This window comes from Arabidopsis lyrata (genome assembly GCF_000004255.2).
Source record: "Arabidopsis lyrata subsp. lyrata unplaced genomic scaffold ARALYscaffold_9, whole genome shotgun sequence".
NCBI lineage: Eukaryota > Viridiplantae > Streptophyta > Magnoliopsida > Brassicales > Brassicaceae > Arabidopsis > Arabidopsis lyrata.
This window is the reverse complement of record NW_003302547.1, coordinates 894,082-914,998: the sequence shown is the minus strand read 5'-3', so window position 1 is coordinate 914,998 and position 20,917 is coordinate 894,082. Positions and strand designations below refer to the sequence as shown.

The following is a 20,917-nucleotide window of genomic DNA, read 5'->3' as shown; positions in this document are numbered from 1 at the left end:
TCTCATTTAATTGTAATAAAAATAAATGAAAATACATTAATATGCAGAGAATCGGGTCTCTTGAAAGAGCTTTTGTAACCTGAGAGAGCCGGTTACGTGGCAACCATGATTGGTTGGTTGAATTTTTTTAACAATTTTTTTTTTGCCCTGTGCCCTATCTCTCTCTCGCTCGACTATCTTTCACGACTAATTCTCTGTTGCTCATCTCTCTTGCTGATAACAGTCTAGTATCAGAAGCTTCTTAAGTTTGGTCTGAAAATCAGATCGAGATGCGATTGTTATGTTTATTACTCTGTTGGATCTCGTTTCTAACGTTATCAATCTCAATCGTTGCATCGTCGGATGATCAATTCACCGTTGACGGAACAGTACTAGAACTCACAGATTCAAATTTTGATTCGGCGATTTCAACTTTTGATTGCATCTTTGTTGATTGCTATGCTCCTTGGTGTGGCCACTGCAAGCGTCTCAATCTCGCTTTAGTACGATTTGGATTTGTTTGTTTGCAATTTCTTTGTCGAATTTAGGTTTATTATTGGTTATATAACAATTGATCAATCCAATTTCAGTGTTATGTCATCGAATTTTATACAATGTTCGGTTTTAATGGAAGATGTGGCTTATTAATGCTTCAAATATGTTCTTCTTATGTTCTTTTTGTTGATCCAGTTGCAGTTAGACGCAGCTCTATGACCATGGAGTTCCAATGGAGTACTAAGGATCGAGGAAAGCAGATTTGCTTGTCCGTTACTTGAAGAAGTTTGTTATGCTTTGGTAAGCTTCGTTGTTATATGCTATGGAATTGAGGTTGGCTCTGGTTTGCCTTGTGTGTTATGTTATAGACATGGAACATAGTAATGTGATCCTTTTGTTTTAATAGGATTGTTCGAAGAATCAAACTCTTTTTTAATGATGTTGTCAGATTGTGTTGTGTCTCAGATAATCAAGTTCAAGCGGTTTGTAGACAAGGAAACAGTTGAGTAAATGACAACTCTTAGAGAGATTTCAGAGATAAAACCCGGTTACATTGTGCAGCTAATAAAAGTCATATACAGTTTGCCTAGATTGTAATTTCTTTTTCTTGTGGGAATGGGATCAAGCTATCTTTCATCTTCTAAGTGAAACCTTTCATAGGCTTGCCATTTACTTTGTTTGAACAGGAAGTGCTTGAGAACAAGAGGCTTGTATTCGATTGTAGAAGCCGTCGTCGTAGCAAGGCGTAATGCTGGTCTTAACTCAACATATAGAATTAGAAGGCTTGTTGCTGGAGTTGGGGGTAGAAACCATGTTCCCCTTGTAAGTAACTTCAAGCTTGTGCAACTACTTTAATGTCTATGTGCAATGGTGTTCATTGGTTGTAATGTCTCTAGTACTCTCTTAATAGATTGTACAATGTCTTGTACGAGTAAAAACAAACATGTATTGCAAAAAAACATATATGCTTTGTTTAACAATTTTTAAAGTTTTTCATAAGAACCCCACCATTGGAGGAGACAGAATCTAAGGACTCCAATTCAAGTTCTTAAGTTTGATAAAAGCAAAATTTAAACTTAAAAAATGGTGAGAGCCTCTTGAGGGGTTCTCACCATTGGAGATGCTCTTACGGTCTCAAACAAGCTACGCGATGCTGGTTCGAAAAGCTAACAGCATCTTTGCGTGAATATGGTTTTCAGCAAACACATGCTGACTATTCCTTGTTCACGTTTGATAAACAAGGAATTCAGATTTGTTTGCTCATATATGTCGATGACATGACCCTCACCGGCAACAACATCGCGGTGTTGGAAGAATTTAAGGCCTATCTCTCTACTTGCTTCAAGATGAAAGATCTAGGTGCTTTGAAATACTTCTTGGGAATTGAGGTCTCTCACAACAAGTCTGGTTTTTATCTAAGTCAACGCAAGTATGCTTTGGACATTGTCACCGAGACTGGTCACTTAGCTTCCAAGCCTGCTTCGTTTCCCTTGGAACAAAATCATCAGCTAGCTTTATCGACATCGGCACTGCTGATTGATCCATCACCATATCGAAGACTCATTGGTCGGTTTATCTACTTGGCATCAACTAGACCTGATTTAGCATTTTGTGTTCATACATTGGCCCAATTTATGCAACAGCCACGTGAAGACCATTGGAATGCTGCATTACGGGTTGTGCGTTATATTAAAGGTACTGTTGGTCAAGGAATTCTTTTGAGTTCTGATAATGATTTTCAGGTTAATGGTTGGTGTGATTCTGACTGGTTAAGCTATCCTATCAGTCGTCGTTCAGTCACCGGCTACTTTGTTCAGTTAGGACAGTCTCCTATCTCGTGGAAAACAAAGAAACAAGAAACGGTTAGTAAGTCATCTGCTGAAGCTGAATACAGGACAATGTCCTTCCTTCGCGACGAGCTACTCTGGATAAAGAAGGTACTTGTATCAATGGGAGTGGTACACAATCAACCGATGAAAATTTTCTGCGATAGCAAAGCAGCAATTCATATCAGTACAAACCCGGTCTTTCATGAGCGTACGAAACACATCGAAAATGATTGTCACGCCGTTTGTGATGAGATACAAAAAGGTACAATGTCTCCACATCATGTTTCAACTACTCAACAGCTAGCCGACATCTTTACAAAACCATTAGGACGACAAGCATACAAGTTATTCCGCGACAAGCTGGGCATTCTTGATCTCCACGCACCAGCTTGAGAGGGGGTAATAACGTATCATATCATCAATGTGATACGCTCCCGTATCATTCATCTTAAATGTAAATTGATTATGATTGTATTCCTTTAGGAAACTAGATATCGTCTTTCTGCTATATAATCACGTAAAGGCTCTTGTGAATTATCATCAGAAATTTTCATAACACATCGATCTCCTAATTGTTCACATATAATAGGAGCTTTTCCGAATTCCCTAGTAATTAGTTTTTTTCTTTTTATTTAAATAGCAGTCCACAATCTAAAAAAATGAAAATCTTTCTTGAAAATAAAATTCAAAAATAGGGAAAATAATGATACAGTTGTCCATAGAAAACAGGTAATAGCTCTAACATATACATGTTAGTTATATGAAAGTTTTTTTTTTTTTAAAGAAAAAACTAGATCCTTTCTAACTCGAATTTTCGGAGATATATGTATTTCAAGAAGAAGATGACTTCACATGATTAACATAGGCGTCTCTTTGGTATGTAAAATTACCCAACTCATTTACTTTGATTTTGGTCTCTTCTTTATTTTATGAATTATGACAGTACTCTTTGTCACTAGATAATCAAAATCCTGTGAGTAGTCACTCTGAGAAAATGAATTGATTTGTTTAGTGACAAGTTTACAAGGTATACTTTCATAACCTCTCTACACTCCACTTATAAATCAGTCGCCTTAACTTCTAGCATATCATAGAAACCAAACTGATAAATGAAGATGTATATTGAAGATTAGCGAATCATAGAAACCAATAAATCAGTCGCCTTAACTTCTAGCAAATCATATACATCAGCTTTACTACTTCTAACCAAACTGATAAATGAAGATTGAGCTTGTTTTCATACCATTACCAGGTATCGGTCATCGCAAGCCAACCATCGAGTTAGCGAAGCGACTTGTCCACAGCGATGACCGCCTTTCCATCACCGTGATCATCATCCCTTCCATAAACAACATCGCCGATGATTCTACCTATATAGCATCACTCTCAACGACATCTCAAGATCGCCTCCGCTATGAAACCATCTCCATCAAAGATCAACCAACAACCGCAGATCCAAACCAGCCGACTCAAGTCTACATCGAGAATCAAAAGCCAAAGGTAAGAGATATAGTCTTGAGAATAGTCAATGATCCAACACGACGGCTCGCTGGATTCGTGGTGGATATGTTCTGTTTCTCAATGATAGATGTAGCTAACGAATTCGATATTCCGATTTATATGTTCTATGCATCGAACGCTACGTTTTTGGGAATTACACTTCACATTCAGCTAATGCACGACGAGAAAAAGTATGACGTTAGCGAGTTAGAAGACTCGGTCAGTTAGTTAGAGTTTCCGTGTTTGACTCGTCCTTATCCTGTGAAGTTACTGCCTTATCTCTTCACTTCAAAACAGTGGCTACCTTTGTTTTTAGCTCAAGCTAGAAAATTCCGAAAGATAAAGGGTATTTTGGTAAATACAGTTGCTGAACTTGAGCCACACGCTTTGAAAATGTTCAACAATGTTGGTGGTGATCTTCCTCAAGTTTATCCAATAGGACCAGTTTTGCATCTCGAAGACGAGAAGCAATCGGAGATTTTGCGGTGGCTCGATGAGCTACCGGCTAAATCTGTTGTGTTCCTCTGTTTTGGGAGCATGGGAGGTTTTAATGAGGAACAAACAAAAGAAATCGCCGTCGCGCTAGAACGAAGCGGTTACCGGTTTCTTTGGTCTCTCCATCGTGCATCACGGAATATAATGATGGAACGTCCCGGAGATTTCACAAACCTAGAGGAAGTTCTCCCGGAGGGTTTCCTAAATCGTACATCGGATAAAGGGAAGGTAATTGGATGGGCACCGCAAGTGGCGGTGCTAGCGAAAGTGGCGGTAGGAGGATTCGTCACTCATTGCGGGTGGAACTCGATGTTAGAGAGCTTGTGGTTTGGTGTTCCGATGGTGGCGTGGCCGCTTTACTCAGAACAGAAGGTAAACGCGTTCGAGATGGTGGAGGAGCTGGGATTGGCGGTGGAGATTCGGAAGTATTTAAAAGGAGAGTTGTTGGCCGGAGAGATGGAGACGGTTACGGTGGAGGAGATAGAGAGAGCGATGAAGCGTGTGATGGAGGAGGATAGTGATGTTAGAGATAGAGTGAAGGAGATGGCAGAGAAGTTTCACGTGGCGTTAATGGAAGGTGGATCTTCACATGTGGCTTTGCAAAAGTTTATGCAAGACGTTAAAGAATATATTGCATGTTGATTATGTATGAGATACAATGACTTATAGTTCCAAAGTATTATGTTGTTACATGGGAAAAATGTCAATTTATAGTATACATGATGAACTATCATCATGGTGAGGATCTATACACGAAGTATTTGATATATAGTGCCGAAAATTATACAAGCGACAATACATTAGCTATCCGAAAATTATACAAGCGACAATACATTGTGCTGAATCCACATTGACATGAACGTCGAGAGTTAATATGTTAGTGTGTGATGATTTAAAAGGTGCAAAATACTAAACTTATTAGCTATCATTTCTGTCCTAGTATATTTCCTCAATGTCAAGCCTAACGGTTCTGACCATGCGCGGAAGATTCTACTACAACTAGAAGGTTTCCGTGATTCTGAATTCTTCTAGCTTCAAATCTTGGCACAAGAGATACAAAGGGTTGTTTTTCTTTTTGGGGGATATAGACCAAAAAAGCGTCCAAATGATATTTTTTTTTTGAATATGTGGAAGTTCAAGCCCGAAGGCCCTACATCTCCCAGAGACGGGACCCACATCAGGTTAAATTCATCTCATTTGGAGAAGAGATCCCTCCCAACGGGCGTCGAGCCCAGTATCTCCACCTGGGAGATTTACCACTGGGCCAACACAACGTTGGTGTATTCGTAGAACTCTCTCCTTTGATTTCAAGCTTTTAATTCAACTATGTGATCCTCTTATGTATATTTTCTCTTATGCTATTTTTGAGTTTTGACGATTCGATCTATGAACCTTTTTTCTTATAGTTTCTATATTATGTTTTGAGTTATGGGAACTTATTCAGCAAAGTATAGCATCAATCATGATTATTCATGGCAGTTTCGGTAATGTGGGGTTGAATGGCGCTTTTATGCGGTGATGGTGGTTCTGAAGAGTTATGTTGGAAGTTGTAATCGGTTCATCATTATACTAGGTGTTAAGTTTCTCTTATCATCGTAGTCAATTTAGAACTAGTGGCTTCAAAAGATGCCGATTGTAAAATGTCGTCGTCATGTCGGTTAATAGAGAAACCATTATGTCTTTCTTTCTAGAACGATCTCGAGTGTGAATATGGCAGTTTAGTCTCGTTTTGAGCTTTTGGCCTTCGATTAAGCATTGTTGTGAAGGTTCATTGTTTGAGATTCATCACTTCACAAACAAACAAGTAAAGAAAACAATAGACACACCTAAATAATACAAAAATGCAAAAGAAGCTAAGCTAGAAAATATCAAGAACTTGTAAAATGGCAGTGTTACATAGAGGACAGTTTCCTCTCTGTACCCAAAGCTCTCTCGAACACAATCTGCAAAATGTATGTCCACAAGGTATAAAAGCCGCACCTTTACTCCTTATCATACACACACAACAACCCAACTCCGCTGCCCCCGTCACCGCCACCGCCTCTCCTCCGCGGCCGCAACAATCTCTTTCCTCCGCTTCCGCCTCTTCTCTCGCGTTGACCTCATACATTTGTCCATCATTATCCTCCAACAACTCCATTAAAGACATCCTCGGCGGCTGCATTTCCTAATTGGATGAAAATTTATAACATAAAATTGTTCTCATTAATTGTGAATTAGAAACAGAGGATATGAAGTTTAACCGTCTAACTAACAACCTAACTAACTAACTAACTAACTAACTGATTAACTAACTGATACACATTAATACCTCTCTATCCGCCGCCAACACCGTGCCTAGCCGGAGCCTTCCTTCTCGCTCTGCCGCTTCCTCTCCACCATCGCTGACATCACCATTGCTCCGGTTTGTCTCCGAATTAGATAGGAGGAATCCAAGGCGGTTAAACCGGTGGCTGTCGCTATCCGGAGTAAGGATAGGATTATCCAAATTAGGGATAGGATTAGACGAAATCCAACCCGTAGCGGCGCGTTTAAGGCGGAGCTTATCCCGGAGAGATTTCCAAGCGGTTTTATCACGGCGACGCTCTCTTCTCATCACGTCAAGTAAACTACTATTCGAGTGGTTTCTCGCCGGAGAAGGCGGCGCAGTAAGAGATCGGAAACTGCTCGTTTCAGCCATCAGAATATCTTCTAGAGTCACTGAGCTCCGGCCATTCTCCACCGTTGACATTCGATCAAACAAAGTCACTCTCAGCCTATCTCCACCGTCCATTTGAATCATCTTGTCAAAGATTTTCCTAAGAAAATGAAAAACCAATTTCGTCGGCAACGAGAGTGAAAAAAAATAAAAAAAATTCTCAAGTTTTTGTATCTTCACTGAGAAAATAGTCAGTGAGAGTAAAACAGATCCACTTGATTAATATATAAAGAATCATCGGATACCTTACCTTTCGCCGACAACTTCCTTCTCTTTGCACTAGAATCCGTAAATCTATAGCAGATCTGTAATCAAATAAATATTTTAATGAATCTCAGAAACTTTACTTTATACGAATCTGACAAAATTAAAGAACAAAATTTTGCAGTTTTTATATATATATAAAACAATCATGCAGACACAGTGATTGATGAAGAATTTTGTGGGTCAAAAAAGAATAAAAACAAAAAAGTAAAAGATGATCACTTTCTTTTAGATATTGTTGTTGATTGAAATCATCTGCTTGGTTTTGCTCTTTTATTTTAGTGACTTGAGAATCTCTTTTGGAAGAGTGGGATAGAAAGAGTTTTAAAACGTAGCAGAGGAGATAACCTACTGTGAATTCACGTATTTGGCCTTTTATTTTGAAGTTTTGTTTTATCCATCAAAGCTGGGAGTAGGGGTATATTCGGTAATTTCCACAGTTTTGTCGTCTTTGTATGTCTTTGGACAAGTTTTTCTCTTACAAGGGTATTTCAAATGTCAAATGTACTTTTGAGTTTGTTTAGTTCTGTTAATTATGTACTTTGGTCTCATTTATCGTAAATTCTTGAGATATATTATTAGCTCTTTTTCTGTATTATCTAGTTTTCAACTTTGGAATATTAAACTTTTTAAGAATATGAATCGTCATAGTTAATTAGGTACAAAGTGGTTAGAGACGTAAAAAAAGCAAAATCAGGGTTTAGATCAAACCTGAATATGAAATGGTTGGAGAGCAGTTTTAAGCTAATTCACTCATCAATTTTTTTTAAAAAAACTTGATCTTGATGTGTTCCAATTTTGAATTGTACAATAATTCAGTTGAGGATTTTAAATTTTAATATTCAAAAGTGTTTGATGACCTAACACATTAATGACCATAATAGATACTGGTCCACAAAACTTTTTTTGTATTGTCTTCGTAATGATAATGTGATGTAAGAGAACAGGTCAAGTTTGTTATGAGTTTTTTCTTTTTTACTTTCCCAATCAGATTTTGGTTCTGTAGAAGAAGATTATGTAAGTGCGGATGAGGTACGATAAATTGCGGAAAGTAAACGAGACAAGAAATTTGTTAACGAGGTTCGGTTTTTCCTACTCCCCGGAACCACGTCCAGATTTCGATTCCACTAGAACAAGAAAGCAAATTACAACCAATTCGCAAATGCGTAAAACAAGCCCAACCCTCTTGATTTACCGCTCCCTTCTATAACGTGAAACCTTAAGGATAATCTCTACCCTTAACTAAACTCCCCTTGAGTCTAGATTTAATCAGGATAACCTAACCCTGAGCTAAACTCCCCTTGAGCCTAGACTTCGAAACAAAACCACTTGATCACACAAGCACAAACCCGCAAAACTAAGTTGCACATAATCTCACCGAAAGCTCTCAAAGATTTATTCTTTATGCCTCAGCTCTCTTGCTTCTCCAAGACGTCCTCAGCTCCTCCATATATAGCCAAAACGATTTCCTAATCACCATAGGAGAAGATTTCCAATTTCCATAAGAAAAAGTAAATTTCCTTTTACACTTTTCCTTTTCTTCATTAAACTCCACTTTCATCAAGTCTTCCAAATCTCTTTAAGTCCTTTTTCCTTTGTGATTCATCCTCTAAACACGCTCCAACCATATCTTCTCAAACCTTCTAGAAACCGACACACACACAAAAACAGTCGCATCTTGACTTACTTCTTGAATCATTCAAGAACTCTATCAAACAAAAACTTGTATTACTTCTTAACTCATTCAACAACTTCATCAGACTGCAGCTACATCTTCAGATTACACTAAATTTGGAACAACAACACATCACTTAACCAGCACCATAGAAAACCAAAATCAATATCGAGGCCGATCCAAAGCATTTTAGAGCCGAGAGAACTCGGAAACAAAAGAACGAAAGATCAATAAACACATTCCATTGGAAATAAGACGAATAACAAAAAGTTCATAAGCCAACATCATATGCAAAGATAAGAATCACACTCGTAGACTTAACACAACTCTTGAAACCCTCTCACCACGATATAGAATCGACTCTCGGATGATCAACCAATTAATAACATATACCAACAATATCCCAAAAAGCCTTACTACGTGATCGTCTTATTTCTTGATTTTACCTCCAACGCGAAGGGCATGGTCATGGTTCCCTCCTCCCATTGATTGTCCAGCCTTTCTAGCTGCCTTTTCTTGCAATGCTCTCGCGTCTCTACACCACGAACATAAGAAAGACCAACAATCATCCAATCTATCTATCTATCAAAATTACAAATTCCACATCCTTAATCAATAAAAAGAAACAAAATCTAATTAGCCGCCTTCTCCTGCAATGCTCTCGTGTCTCTACACCACGAAAAACAATAATCCAATCTATGTATCAACATTACCAATTTCACATCCTAAATCAACAATACAAAAGAAAATCTAATTAGCTCATCTCAAAGTATTAGAAGTAAACCTAAATTATCAACAACTTTAAAGAGATTCCATGGATTTTATGTCACAACTCACAAGGCTTAAGTTATGGTTTATGCATTCACTTTACCAACACAAACATCGAAAATGAATCTAAACTCACCTCTAACACTCACTCTCACGAATCGAACTTAAACATCTCGACTAAACAATGGTAGCAAATTAGCAATCCACTAGATCTAATTGCAGTAACAAACTCTAATAATTAACTTCTCTTAGATACAACATTAAACCAACTTTAAACGAAAACAACATATCTTAAACTTGATTCAACTTCACAAATGAGCTTAAACCAATACCGGTTTAGCTCATGATCATAAGTTTTGTTTGTCAAAAGCTTATTACATTCAATTCCACAACCTATTCCATGTGTTCTCCTTCTAAGCTTATCCAAATTGACAAAACCAGAGATTATAGTAATTACCTTTCGCGACGTTGTTCAGGTGTTAATCCATCGTTCTTAAGTTGCTTAGGCTTATGATTACCTCTTGCTTGAGCTCTTTCACGATCACGTTCTCTCTGGTTTCCACGTTTGCTTCAATTAAAGCCAAACAAGTATCACAGAAAATAAAAACCTAAAATTTCTCCTATGTAATAAAACTATATACTAAAAAAAAAAAAGTAACGTATCTAATAAATGATCAGATCAAGAAAAGGATACGTGCCATTGTCGATAAACAGACACAGATACAGATCAGACAAGAACAAAGATCCCTGGAAACATAATCCACCAAATTGAACAAGGAAACAATCAATTGAAACATGCAAAGTATAGATCAATAATCATTAATAACGATTAGTAATTCTATAAACTGAAATAAAAATTAGAGATTAAAGAAGAATTTTTTTACCTGCAGAAAAGAAGAGAGTAGACAAAGGTTTAGGATTTGGAATTGGTGAGATTGTGAGGAGATGATACGAAGGAAAATGGAAGAGGATGTGATTTGATTTATAGATAGAGACAATGGCAATTTCTGAAGCAAAGGTTATTGGAATGAATTTTGGAAGAGTCGAGAAGCTGCATAGATTCCATTTCCTTTTTAAAAAAATAAATAATAAAAACTTTTCCACTTGTGTTTTTTTATTTTATTTTCTTAAATCGTTCTCATTTGGTCAACCATAAATAATAAAAAAATAAATAATAAAAACATCGCTCTGATACCATAATCTTAAAGCTAGCACGAGCGGAGGGTCGTGTTGACTAAGTCTAGACGACAGTCGTGTTTACAAGCAAGGGTTCACTTTCCAGGTAAAGGGAGCGATTCGGGCCTCTTTGCCTCTGTGTTGCTCAACCCACTATTAGGAACTGTGAAACCCCGGCGAGTACTATTGACTGCCGTGTTCGACCGTCGTATTGACGGACCACTTATGCTAACCTTAAGAGAACAATACAGAATCGCGACTGTGTTTAGAATAGAAAGAAACAAGGTTTATGAAGAAAGTCGGAAGTCTGGAAAACTTAGAGAGAAGTTAGAGAAACATTTTAGAGAGAGAAAGCTATTATGAAATTTTATGATATTTCAAGTTATGATTTCTTACAAGGGGTACACACTTATTTATAGGAGGTTTTAAGGCGCTGACATAAGCGCTTACCTCAGCGATTACATCATCGCTTACATCATTGCTTACATAATCATTACATCAGCGATTACATCATCGCTTACATCATTATTTATTTTACATGATTTTAAACATATTATATTTTATATGTAACATACCGCTTAATGATCCATTTCGAACTCCAGCATATGTTCTTCGCAGCATCCATAATGATCACCTGGACATTCATACGAGTTTTCGATCATTTGTGCATCTTCTCCTGGTTGAACATTTATGTAGAATTGGAACTTCTTTTCGATTTCTTCAACATTTACTTCATCATCTGGGGATTGAGCGTCTTTGAAGTAGTCGGCACAGTAGTCTTGAGAAGTCGCCTGGGGAGTTGTCTCTTCTTGTTTATCTTCTTTTGGACTGCTTGGTCTTTCTTTGTTGAACTTCATCATGTGATACTGTAAATCTTCATCAAGTTGCATCTGATAGTCGACCGGATAATAAACCCAGTTGGGTATGAACGGAATGGGGAACGTTTGTCTTGCATTGTTGAGGTGAAACGCATGAGTTTGAAAGTTTTCGTATGCTTCGTTATCCTGAAGGTTGAAATCTGGACGAACTCCTCTTGAAAAATCACCGTGATGAATGAGAGTTGGAAGAGCGAGGATTTTGCTTGTTTTGCGGTTGACCTTAACGGGACGATGAAAGAAGTAGATTGAATGTGGATTGAAGAATGGGTTGAGTCCACCTTTCTTCAACTTCTTGAATGTTAGATTTGTCGCATTCGCTGATCTTCGTAGTTTTCCACTCCAGACAGTCAATGGTGAAAACCACCTTAGGAACGTTGAGAAGCTGTCTCTTTTGTCTTGAACAGTGTTGACGTAGTGGTACAGCCATTGGATGTCGAAAGCAATTCCTACCGTGTATACGGCACAGAGATACCAGAGGAAACAGAGAACTTCTTCTGGCATGTTTGAATTTTCGATCCTTTCGATAGCCTTTTTGACTGCTAAAATCTCCTTGAACGTTGAGTGATAATGCTGTTCTGAATCTTTGAAACGACCACTCTTGTATCCACAGATTTGTCTTTTCCCATCCATCTCTTCAAACAGTATTGCTCCCCAATACTTATCGCTAGCGTCTGTCTGTAGAATACGCATGCCTGAGGAGGGAATCTTTAAAGGAGGTAGCTTTTGCACTTCTGCTTTTAGTCTTTTGATAGCTTCAGTTTGTCGTGATGCCCACAAAGGAGGATTTTTCGACAACATCTTCTGTAGAGGTCTTGTCATTCTGGAAAGGTGTGGAATAAAGTCTCCCACATAATTGATTACTCCAAGAAATTGTTGAATTTGTCGCCTTGTGAGATTTTCATCAGGAAAATCTAGAAGTTCTGTAGCTAAATGGGCCTGTGGTGTGAAACTTCCTTCTTTGATATGCATGCCAAGAAAATCAATGTTGGGCTGGGCTATTATCATTTTTCTGGCTGATAGCATGATTCCACTTTTCTTGACGATATCTTGAAACTGTTGTAGCGCCTGAATATGTTCTTCTTCATTCTTCGAGAAGATGAGTATGTCATCAATGTATATAAGGGCTGTGTGTAACAACGGCTCGAATATACGCAACATTGCTTGTTGAAATAGCGATGGCGCCGTCTTGAGACCAAAGGGTAAGACATTCCATTGAAGGTGTCTATTTGGAAGGCAAAACGCAGTCTTGTATCTTTCTTCAGGATGAACACCGAGTTGCCAAAATCCTGACTTCAGATCAAACTTCGAAAATATTTTTGCACCTTGGAGATGTTGAAGAAGCGCTCTTTTATTTGGCAGTGGAAACTTGACGTCTTGCAGATACTGGTTCAACGGTTTGTAATCGATAACTAATCTGAGTTTTCCTCTTGCTTGTTCTGCACGATTATTAACGTAGAATGCTTTGCATGCCCATGGAGAGTTTGTTCTTGAGATGATACCTTGATCCATCAATTGATTGCATTCCTCATTTGCCTTCTGCAACAGTGTTGGAGGCATTCCTGCATGGCTTGCTTTTGTTGGTGTTGTGTGAACATCTTCTTTGAATGGTAGGGATACGAAGAAGCTTGAGTTTAACCATAACGGATGGTCGCACTTTTGAAGGAACTCTGTGTGTGAATCTGCACATGATGCCATCTTTAGTTCTTCTTCAATTTTGTTGAATTTTGCAGATACTGAGTCTTCGATTGAGAATAGGCGATGCATCGTGGTAAAGGCCTTGTAGAGATTTTTCCATCTCACACCTCTTGGTTCAAGAGAAATACCGAACTTCTTCTTCAGTACCGAATAAGTATCCCACCCAAGAATTAAGTCTTTACCAGGTGCAGATGAACCTAGTACTTCCTTAGTAACTTGACATCCTGGGAAAAGCTCGATCGTTATTGGTTTTGATTTTAGCCTAACCGTCAGGGATCCAGCGTTTGCTACTCTGAAATCTTGTTGATGAGGCATCCACATGGCTCGTGAGAGTATCTTTGGATTTATGATTGTTGTATGAGCTCCTGTGTCGAAGAATGCGATTGCGTGCACTGGCTTTTCTCTTTTGGAAGGATCGAAGATGGTTACTGGTAGATGTGGTGTCTGCAGTTCGTCTTCTTGAGGCATCTGGGTAATCTTGAAACAACAATCATCGTCTCTGTCATCTTCGGATGAGGATTCGGAAGATTCGTCATAATCCGAATAACTGCATATAGCATCATTCTCGTCACTATCATAAGATAGTATTGACTCGAGATCGTGGTTATCAATATCAAGATCTGGAGCTATCTTGGATATCGAATGAATGAGATACTGCTTCTTCTTTTTAGACTTGTTTGGACAGTCTTTTGCAAAATGCCCCGTCTTTCTGCATTGAAAAAAACTAATTAAATTTTTTTTTTTTGTAGCTGATTATAAATTTTTAAGAGCTCATTTGCTAAATTATAACTTTTAATAAGGGAAGTAATTGTTGAAGAAAAATATTTTTCCGTATATGTTTTAATATGATGTTTTAGTCAAATTTTAAATAATATTTTTCTTCTGATTATGTTAAATGCAATTTTGATGCTACATTTGATGCTAACACTAATCACACAAATGGAGGATGGATAATTCGAGACCATAACGGCGAACCTAAAGCATGGGGCTTATCACGTTTGAATGTCACAGGATCACCGTTGGAAGCAGAAGCACAAGCTTTACTCTCCTCGATGCAACAAACATGGATACGTGGCTTTACCAAAGTATTTTTTGAAGGAGATTGCAAAGTATTGATCGACAGCATCAATAATCGTTCATTGGATGCGTCAATTAGAGGATTATGTGAAGACATCAAGTTCTGGATGCCTAAGTTTAAGGATCTTTGTTTTCTTTATGTGAATCGTTCTTGTAATCAAGTAGCTCATTGTCTTGCCAAATTTGGTAGCACCCAATCTTGTTTTTACTCTGCAAATTCAGATCCGCCTCCATGGATCGTGAACATTTTGTATGACGATATTTCAAATTAATATAAGTTATTTTGATGAAAAAAAAAATATATATTTTTCATCTTATATAAAATACTAATCTTACAAAAAAATTGTTTACTAAATTGTGTGTATTATGTTAAAACATCCAGCTTCTAATAGAGGAGCTTTTTTCAATGGAATCATTGTCTCATTCTTCTGTTGCGGTTAGCCATCCCTCTTGGTTGCATGAGTTTGAGTTATTCGACTCTGAGAAAGTTATATCCTCGTTTTAAGTTGTTGTGATGTTTCAGCTTAAGTTCAGACTGATGTCATTATCATTTTTGGAATAGTTAGTGTAGAATGTAAATCACTAACTTCTAACTACTATAGTATGTGCTTTAGGCAAGATTTGTAACCTTCAATATTAATATATAATCAGATGACAAAAAAAAAAAAAGAGGGAGTATGAAGAAATTTATAAATAAATGAAGGATTTTGTTGGACTCCTCTAAATTGGCTAGACACTCTCTGGTTCATATACTATTAAGTGATAACTTTCCTTTGATTGGAAAACAAGTGTACTTTCATTGTTAAAATTACTAACCCGGCCAAAATAAAGAAAAGAAGCTAAATATCATTTCATAATAATAATATTGACAAAAAAAAAAAAATTATTTCATAATAAGGTAGAGAGAAGAAGCAAGACAACATACATAAGCTAAGCATTACCAATTTCAACAAAGTTCGAAATTGGAGTTACAAATATGAAAAACAAGACAAGTCATACATCAGATTGAAAACATAATGATACTTTACCGATGAGTGATTGATTCAAACACATGTTTCAGTTGCCACTCATCAAAGAGTAGGATCAAGAACACACATGAACCTAAACAACTTGGGGACTTTAAGCAGATGACCGAACCACTCAACCTTCCCCGAAATCTCTTCATTACATATTTCAAGCGCAATCTCCGCACACCAAATAACCCTTCCCTTATCATTGCTAGAACGATCATGCTTATCCCATAAAACCGCCATCTTTCCACCATAATTCCCCAATTGAACATCACAATATTTAGTAAACTTAGGCAGTTGTCCTTCCATACCTTTCAAGATTTTCCATTTTAATTCATTAGCGTCATACCATTCGAACTGTCTGTATCCGGATTCGTACCACATATACACGTTATCAATCCAGCAACCAGAAAACGACGTCCCGAGGCGACATTCTTTTATATCTATAGCAAAAGGAGTTCGGTCCTCAAGCTTCCAAGTTTGGGTTTTTGGATCAAAAACCTCTATATAGTTTGACGATACGGAGTCGATGGAGTCTCCATCAACACATAACTTTCCATCAATAGCATAGACTGTTGGATTTTTCCTAGCTTTCAACATGTTTGGAGCTTGGTTTCGTGAAAGATAACGACAATCCAAGACCGAGACGTTAGGGGAAGGTCTGCCGTTGATGAGTCCACCAATTTCGTAGATATCAGAACCAACAGCTACAAAACTTGCCGCGTGCGTAGGATGAGAAGATTGGGGAAATGGGACTGGAACCAAAACATTACCACTTGTCTTATTCTTTGTCTTTCTGGGGTGATTAGGCTTCCGAGAAAGAGTGAACCATCGAGGGTTACTGTCAGATGGGAGCTTTAAGCAGACATAGAGACAACTCTTAGTACGGTTAAGGAGTGATCGAGTCTTGTAAAGTTCTGGTGAAGTAATGAGAGAATGTAAGCTTTTAGAGACAAGGGATAGAGTCGGGTCAGGGCCGTAACTGAGCACAGCCGGGTGAAACATTCGTGTTGGGCCCCCAAATTTTTAACGAGTAATATGTATAGATTTTGGGGCCCCCAAACAGTAAAAAAAAATTATATATAGATTATGAGACCCCCAAACCGTAATTGTTTGTGGCCCCATAACTCGTAGGGCCGGCCCTGAGTCGGGTAATACAACCTAGAGACGCGTGCAAAGCAACTCAATAGCAAATCATCGGGAAGGGGAAGTGAAGGATTTGGGGTTGATTGCAACGTCAGCGAGGGCTTAAGTAACGACTTCTTTGTGGCCGTCTTCCTCTTCTTCTCCGGGAACGACATTGATGGAATAAACAAGACAAAGCTCACACACTTGCAAAGAACAAATTTAAAAATTAGTGAAACTCTTTTAGGCAAAATTTTTAGCTATTTCATGTATAAAATAAAATAGTGGATATCATATACAATTTTTTTTAATGTCAAATATATTGCTGGATGAAAAAATTTATACACAATTTTCTTTTAAAAAAAAACTATAAATGAAGGACATCATAAATCAAGCAAAATCGATTTTTTTTGCTTCAAAACAACGATGAAATAAAATTGACAAAAAAAAGAGCTTGCAAGATCATCCACATTCCACAATAAGGGATACACAAAATATCATGGATCCAAAATCCGATCCGATTCCAAAAATAGGTTTGTGGAGTTTACGGATCCAATTCAGATATTTAGATATTTAATACGAATGATAGTTGTAATTTTTTTTTTATCTAGTTACTTGTGGATCTAGATAATCACAAATATTGGTGGATCCAGATCTGGATAGTTGTTTCAAGGATCCGGCGATTTTAGATCTAGGTATCCCAAAATTTCAAGGAAACTAATCCATGCACATCTCTATCCACAATCCAATAAACAATAACAAACATCTTGAGAAATTGAAAGAGTTTGATGATATGAGATTATTACCTTTTTCGAGTAAAGCACGGAATACCTCGTCTCGAGATTAGTGACGACCTTTCTCGAACGTCATCGTCATGTCCTTTGGTTGTTGCAAGGGCAAAAAAAGAATCGGAGGCGGAGCAGATAGATTTAACTAAGGTTATGTTTTAAAATTGGGAGAGATAAGATGAGCAATAGCTTTTAATCTCTAGGGTTTTCAGAAGATTTATTTCCTAAATGTAAAAAAATTTCAAAACAAATATTTAGCATTGACTTAAAGTTTAGTAAAGAATATGGTTTATTAAAACTTGGAAAAATAAATAATAGTGTAGTAACCGATATAATTTTAAACAAATCTTATAGAAAAACTTGAAAAAATCGCCCAAATGATGTTTAAAGTAAAATATTCCAAATAAAGTTCATCAAAAATATTGTAAAAATCTGTTAAAGTCTATATAAATTTCTACAATAAAAATATATGAATATACGATTAATAATTTTGAAGGTTTTTTCGACAAGTTGGTAAAGACATTTTCTTGGTTAAAGAACTTAGTGTAGATATCCCTATTAAAAGAAAAAAAAAACATTTTGCTTGTTTTATATAATTTTATAAACCATATAATAAAAAGGTAACATATCATGACATAATAAGATAAAGAGAAGAAGCAAGACACCATACCAATATATTTTGCAACATATTCATTAAGAAAGCAAGTTTCTATGCAACTTTTTTCACCTAATCACTAAGAAACTACTTATTCCCCAAGTCTTCACAGAGAACAACAAAACCCCCTTTTTGTTATTAAATCATCAAGAGGTCTTACTTGTTTGTTTAATAGATGACGAAACAATATTCATGAACTCTTCAAATATGTATAAGTGCATAAGCTTAGTAGTCACTTGACACAACATAAAGCTTGTCACAACATAAAGCTAAGCATTAAAAATGTCAATAAAGTTCAAAATGCGACTACAAGTTTACAAATATAAAACCAAGCTAAACACGAGACAATTCATACATCACATTGAAAACATAATGATACTTTACCGATGAGTGATTGATTCCAACACATGTTTCAGTTGCCATTCATCAAAGAGTAGGATCAAGAACACACACGAACCTAAACAACTTGGGGACTTTAAGCACATGATCAAACCACTCGACCTTCCCCCAAATTTCTTCACTACTACGCCTTTCAAGCGCAATCTCTGCACACCATATAACCCTTCCCTTATCATTGCTAGAACGATCATGCTTGTGCCATAAAACCGCCATCTTTCCACCATAATCCGCCAATTGAACATCACAAGATCTAGTCAACTTAGGCAGTTGTCCTTCCATACCCTTCAAGATTCTACATTCACTTTTAAAAGCGTCATACCATTCGAACTGTCCGTCTTTATAACACCAATACACGTTATCTATCATGCAACCACAAAACGATGTCCCATGCCGACGAATCCATAGATTTCGTCCTCGATATTCACGTAAATATTCCTCTGGCGGGGCTAAAGAAAAAGGAGGTCGGTTCTCAGGCTTCCAAGTTTGGGTTTCCGGATCGAAAAAATCTTTATAGTTGGAGCCTTCCACAACACATAACTTTCCATCAATAGCATAGGCTGCGGGATTTTCCATGGCCATCGACATGTTTGGAGCTTGGTTTCTTGAAAGAGAATGACAATCCAAGACCGAGACGTTAGAGGAAGGTACGTCGTTGATGAGACCACCAATTTCGTAGATATCAGAACCAACAGCGACGAAACTCGCCGCGTGCGTAGGAGGAGAAGATTGGGGAAATAGGACTGGAACCAAAATATTACCACTTGTCTTCTTCTTTTTCTTTCTTGACTGATTTGGCTTCCGACAGAGAGTGAACCAGCGAGGGTTATCATCAGATGGGAGCTTTAAGCAGACATAGAGACAACTCTCAGTACGGTTAAGGACTGATCGAGTCTTGTAAAGTTCTGGTGAAGTAATGAGAGATCGTAAGCTTTTAGAGACGAGGGAGAGAGTTGGGTAGTACAATCTTGAGACGCGGGCGAAGCAGCTCAATAGCAAATCATCGGGAAGGGGAAGTGGAGGATTTGGGGTTGATTGCAACGTGAGCGAGGGCTTAAGTAACGGCTTCTTTGTGGCCGTCTTCCTCTTCTTCTCCGGGAACGACATTGACGGAATAAATAAGACAAAGCTCACCCACTTGCAAAGAACAAATTTAAAAATTAGTGAAACTCTTTCGGTAAAAATATAGCTTGGTTCCTATATATTTAATTTTCTTATGTTAATGCGAAAAGTTTAGCTATTTCATGTATAAAATAAAATAGTAGATATCATATACAATTTTTTTAATGTCAGATATATTGCTCGACGAAAATATTTATACACAATTTTCTTTTTTTTTAAAAAAACTATAAATCAAGGACATCATAAATCAAGCAAAATCGATTTTTTTTTTGCTTCAAACCAACGATGAAATAAAATTGACAAAAATAATGAGCTTTGCAAGATCATCAACATTCCACAATAAGGGACATGCAAAATATCATGGATCCAAGATCCGATCCGATTCCAAAAATAGGTTTCTAGAGTTTGCGGATCCAATTCGGATATTTAGATATTTAATATGAATGATAATTGTTATCATTATTTTTTTGATCTATTTATTTGTGGATCTAGATAATCGCAAATATTGGGTCGATCTGGATCTGGATAGTTGTTTCACAGATCCGTCGATATTAAATCTGGGTATCCCAAAATTTCAAATAAACTAATCTATGCTCATATCTATCCACAATCCAATAAACAAAAAACAAACATCTTGAAAATTGAAAGAGTTTGATGATATGAGAGTATTACCTTTTTCCGAGTAAAACACGAAATACCTCGTCTCGAGATTAGTGGGGACCTTTCTCGAACGCCGTCGTCATGTCCTTTGGTTGCTGCAAGGGCAAAAGAGAAATCGGAGGCGGAGCAAATGATTTAATTAAGGTTATGTTTTAGAATTGGGAGAGGTGTATATTTATATAAGAGGAGCAATAGTTTTTAATCTTAGGGTTTTCAGAAGATTTATTTCCTAAATGTAACAAGTTTTTCAAAACAAATATTTAGTATTGACTGAAAATTTTAGTAAATACCTTGGTTTTAATAAAACTTGGAAAAATAAATAATAGTGTAGTGACCGATCTAATTTTAAACAAATCTTATTGGAAAACTTGAAAAAACCTCCCAAATTATGTTTAAAGTAAAATATTTCAAATCAAGTTCATCAAAAATATTGTAAAAATATGTTAAAGTCTATATAAATTTCTAAAATAAAAATTAGTATACTGTTACATAACTTTGAAGGTTTTTTCGACAAGTCGGTAAAGACATTTTCTTTGTTAAAGAAATTAGTGTAGATATCCCTATTAAAAAAATTTTTTGTTTGTTTAATATAATTTTATAAACCATATAGTAAAAAGATAACATATCATCAC

General features: G+C 36.9%; 3 protein-coding genes, 2 long non-coding RNA genes and 1 pseudogene across 10 annotated transcripts; 2 read left to right on the top strand and 4 right to left on the bottom strand.

Annotated features, from left to right (window-relative positions):
- On the top strand, positions 1–1,468 carry LOC110227128. 2 transcript variants are annotated; one of them, XR_002330925.1, is made up of 2 exons: positions 1–482; positions 676–1,468. It is a non-coding gene; the product is annotated as an uncharacterized LOC110227128 (long non-coding RNA). The 2 variants fall into 2 exon arrangements; XR_002330923.1 differs by having other exon boundaries at positions 670–1,468.
- A 1,754-nt stretch (positions 1,469–3,222) lies between these two features.
- On the top strand, positions 3,223–5,065 carry LOC9299251 (annotated as a pseudogene).
- Positions 5,066–6,001: 936 nt separating this feature from the next.
- Positions 6,002–7,571, bottom strand: LOC9299250 (LON peptidase N-terminal domain and RING finger protein 3). Of its 5 annotated transcripts, none has more exons than XM_021020441.1 (4): positions 7,483–7,571; positions 7,242–7,301; positions 6,610–7,096; positions 6,002–6,465 (listed from the first exon to the last, which is right to left on the bottom strand). In XM_021020441.1, exons 3-4 carry the CDS (start codon positions 7,078–7,080, stop codon positions 6,157–6,159), a joined length of 780 nt encoding a protein of 259 aa, XP_020876100.1. In that variant the 5' UTR covers positions 7,081–7,096; positions 7,242–7,301; positions 7,483–7,571; the 3' UTR covers positions 6,002–6,156. The 5 variants fall into 5 exon arrangements, with proteins under 5 accessions (XP_020876100.1, XP_020876089.1, XP_020876094.1 ...); XM_021020430.1 differs by having other exon boundaries at positions 7,247–7,301; positions 7,483–7,570; XM_021020435.1 differs by having other exon boundaries at positions 7,247–7,301; positions 7,487–7,548.
- A 1,586-nt stretch (positions 7,572–9,157) lies between these two features.
- LOC110227295 lies at positions 9,158–10,798 on the bottom strand. Its single transcript, XR_002331075.1, has 3 exons — positions 10,588–10,798; positions 10,161–10,450; positions 9,158–9,470 (listed from the first exon to the last, which is right to left on the bottom strand). It is a non-coding gene; the product is annotated as an uncharacterized LOC110227295 (long non-coding RNA).
- A 4,646-nt stretch (positions 10,799–15,444) lies between these two features.
- LOC110227293 (F-box/kelch-repeat protein At5g49000-like) lies at positions 15,445–17,745 on the bottom strand. Its single transcript, XM_021021123.1, has 3 exons — positions 17,471–17,745; positions 16,693–16,870; positions 15,445–16,510 (listed from the first exon to the last, which is right to left on the bottom strand). Exons 2-3 carry the CDS (start codon positions 16,838–16,840, stop codon positions 15,600–15,602), a joined length of 1,059 nt encoding a protein of 352 aa, XP_020876782.1. The 5' UTR covers positions 16,841–16,870; positions 17,471–17,745; the 3' UTR covers positions 15,445–15,599.
- Positions 17,746–18,360: 615 nt separating this feature from the next.
- Positions 18,361–20,517, bottom strand: LOC9299249 (F-box/kelch-repeat protein At4g39550). The gene is made up of 2 exons (XM_002863127.2): positions 20,298–20,517; positions 18,361–19,640 (listed from the first exon to the last, which is right to left on the bottom strand). Exon 2 carries the CDS (start codon positions 19,608–19,610, stop codon positions 18,534–18,536), a length of 1,077 nt encoding a protein of 358 aa, XP_002863173.1. The 5' UTR covers positions 19,611–19,640; positions 20,298–20,517; the 3' UTR covers positions 18,361–18,533.
- Positions 20,518–20,917: the final 400 nt, after the last annotated feature.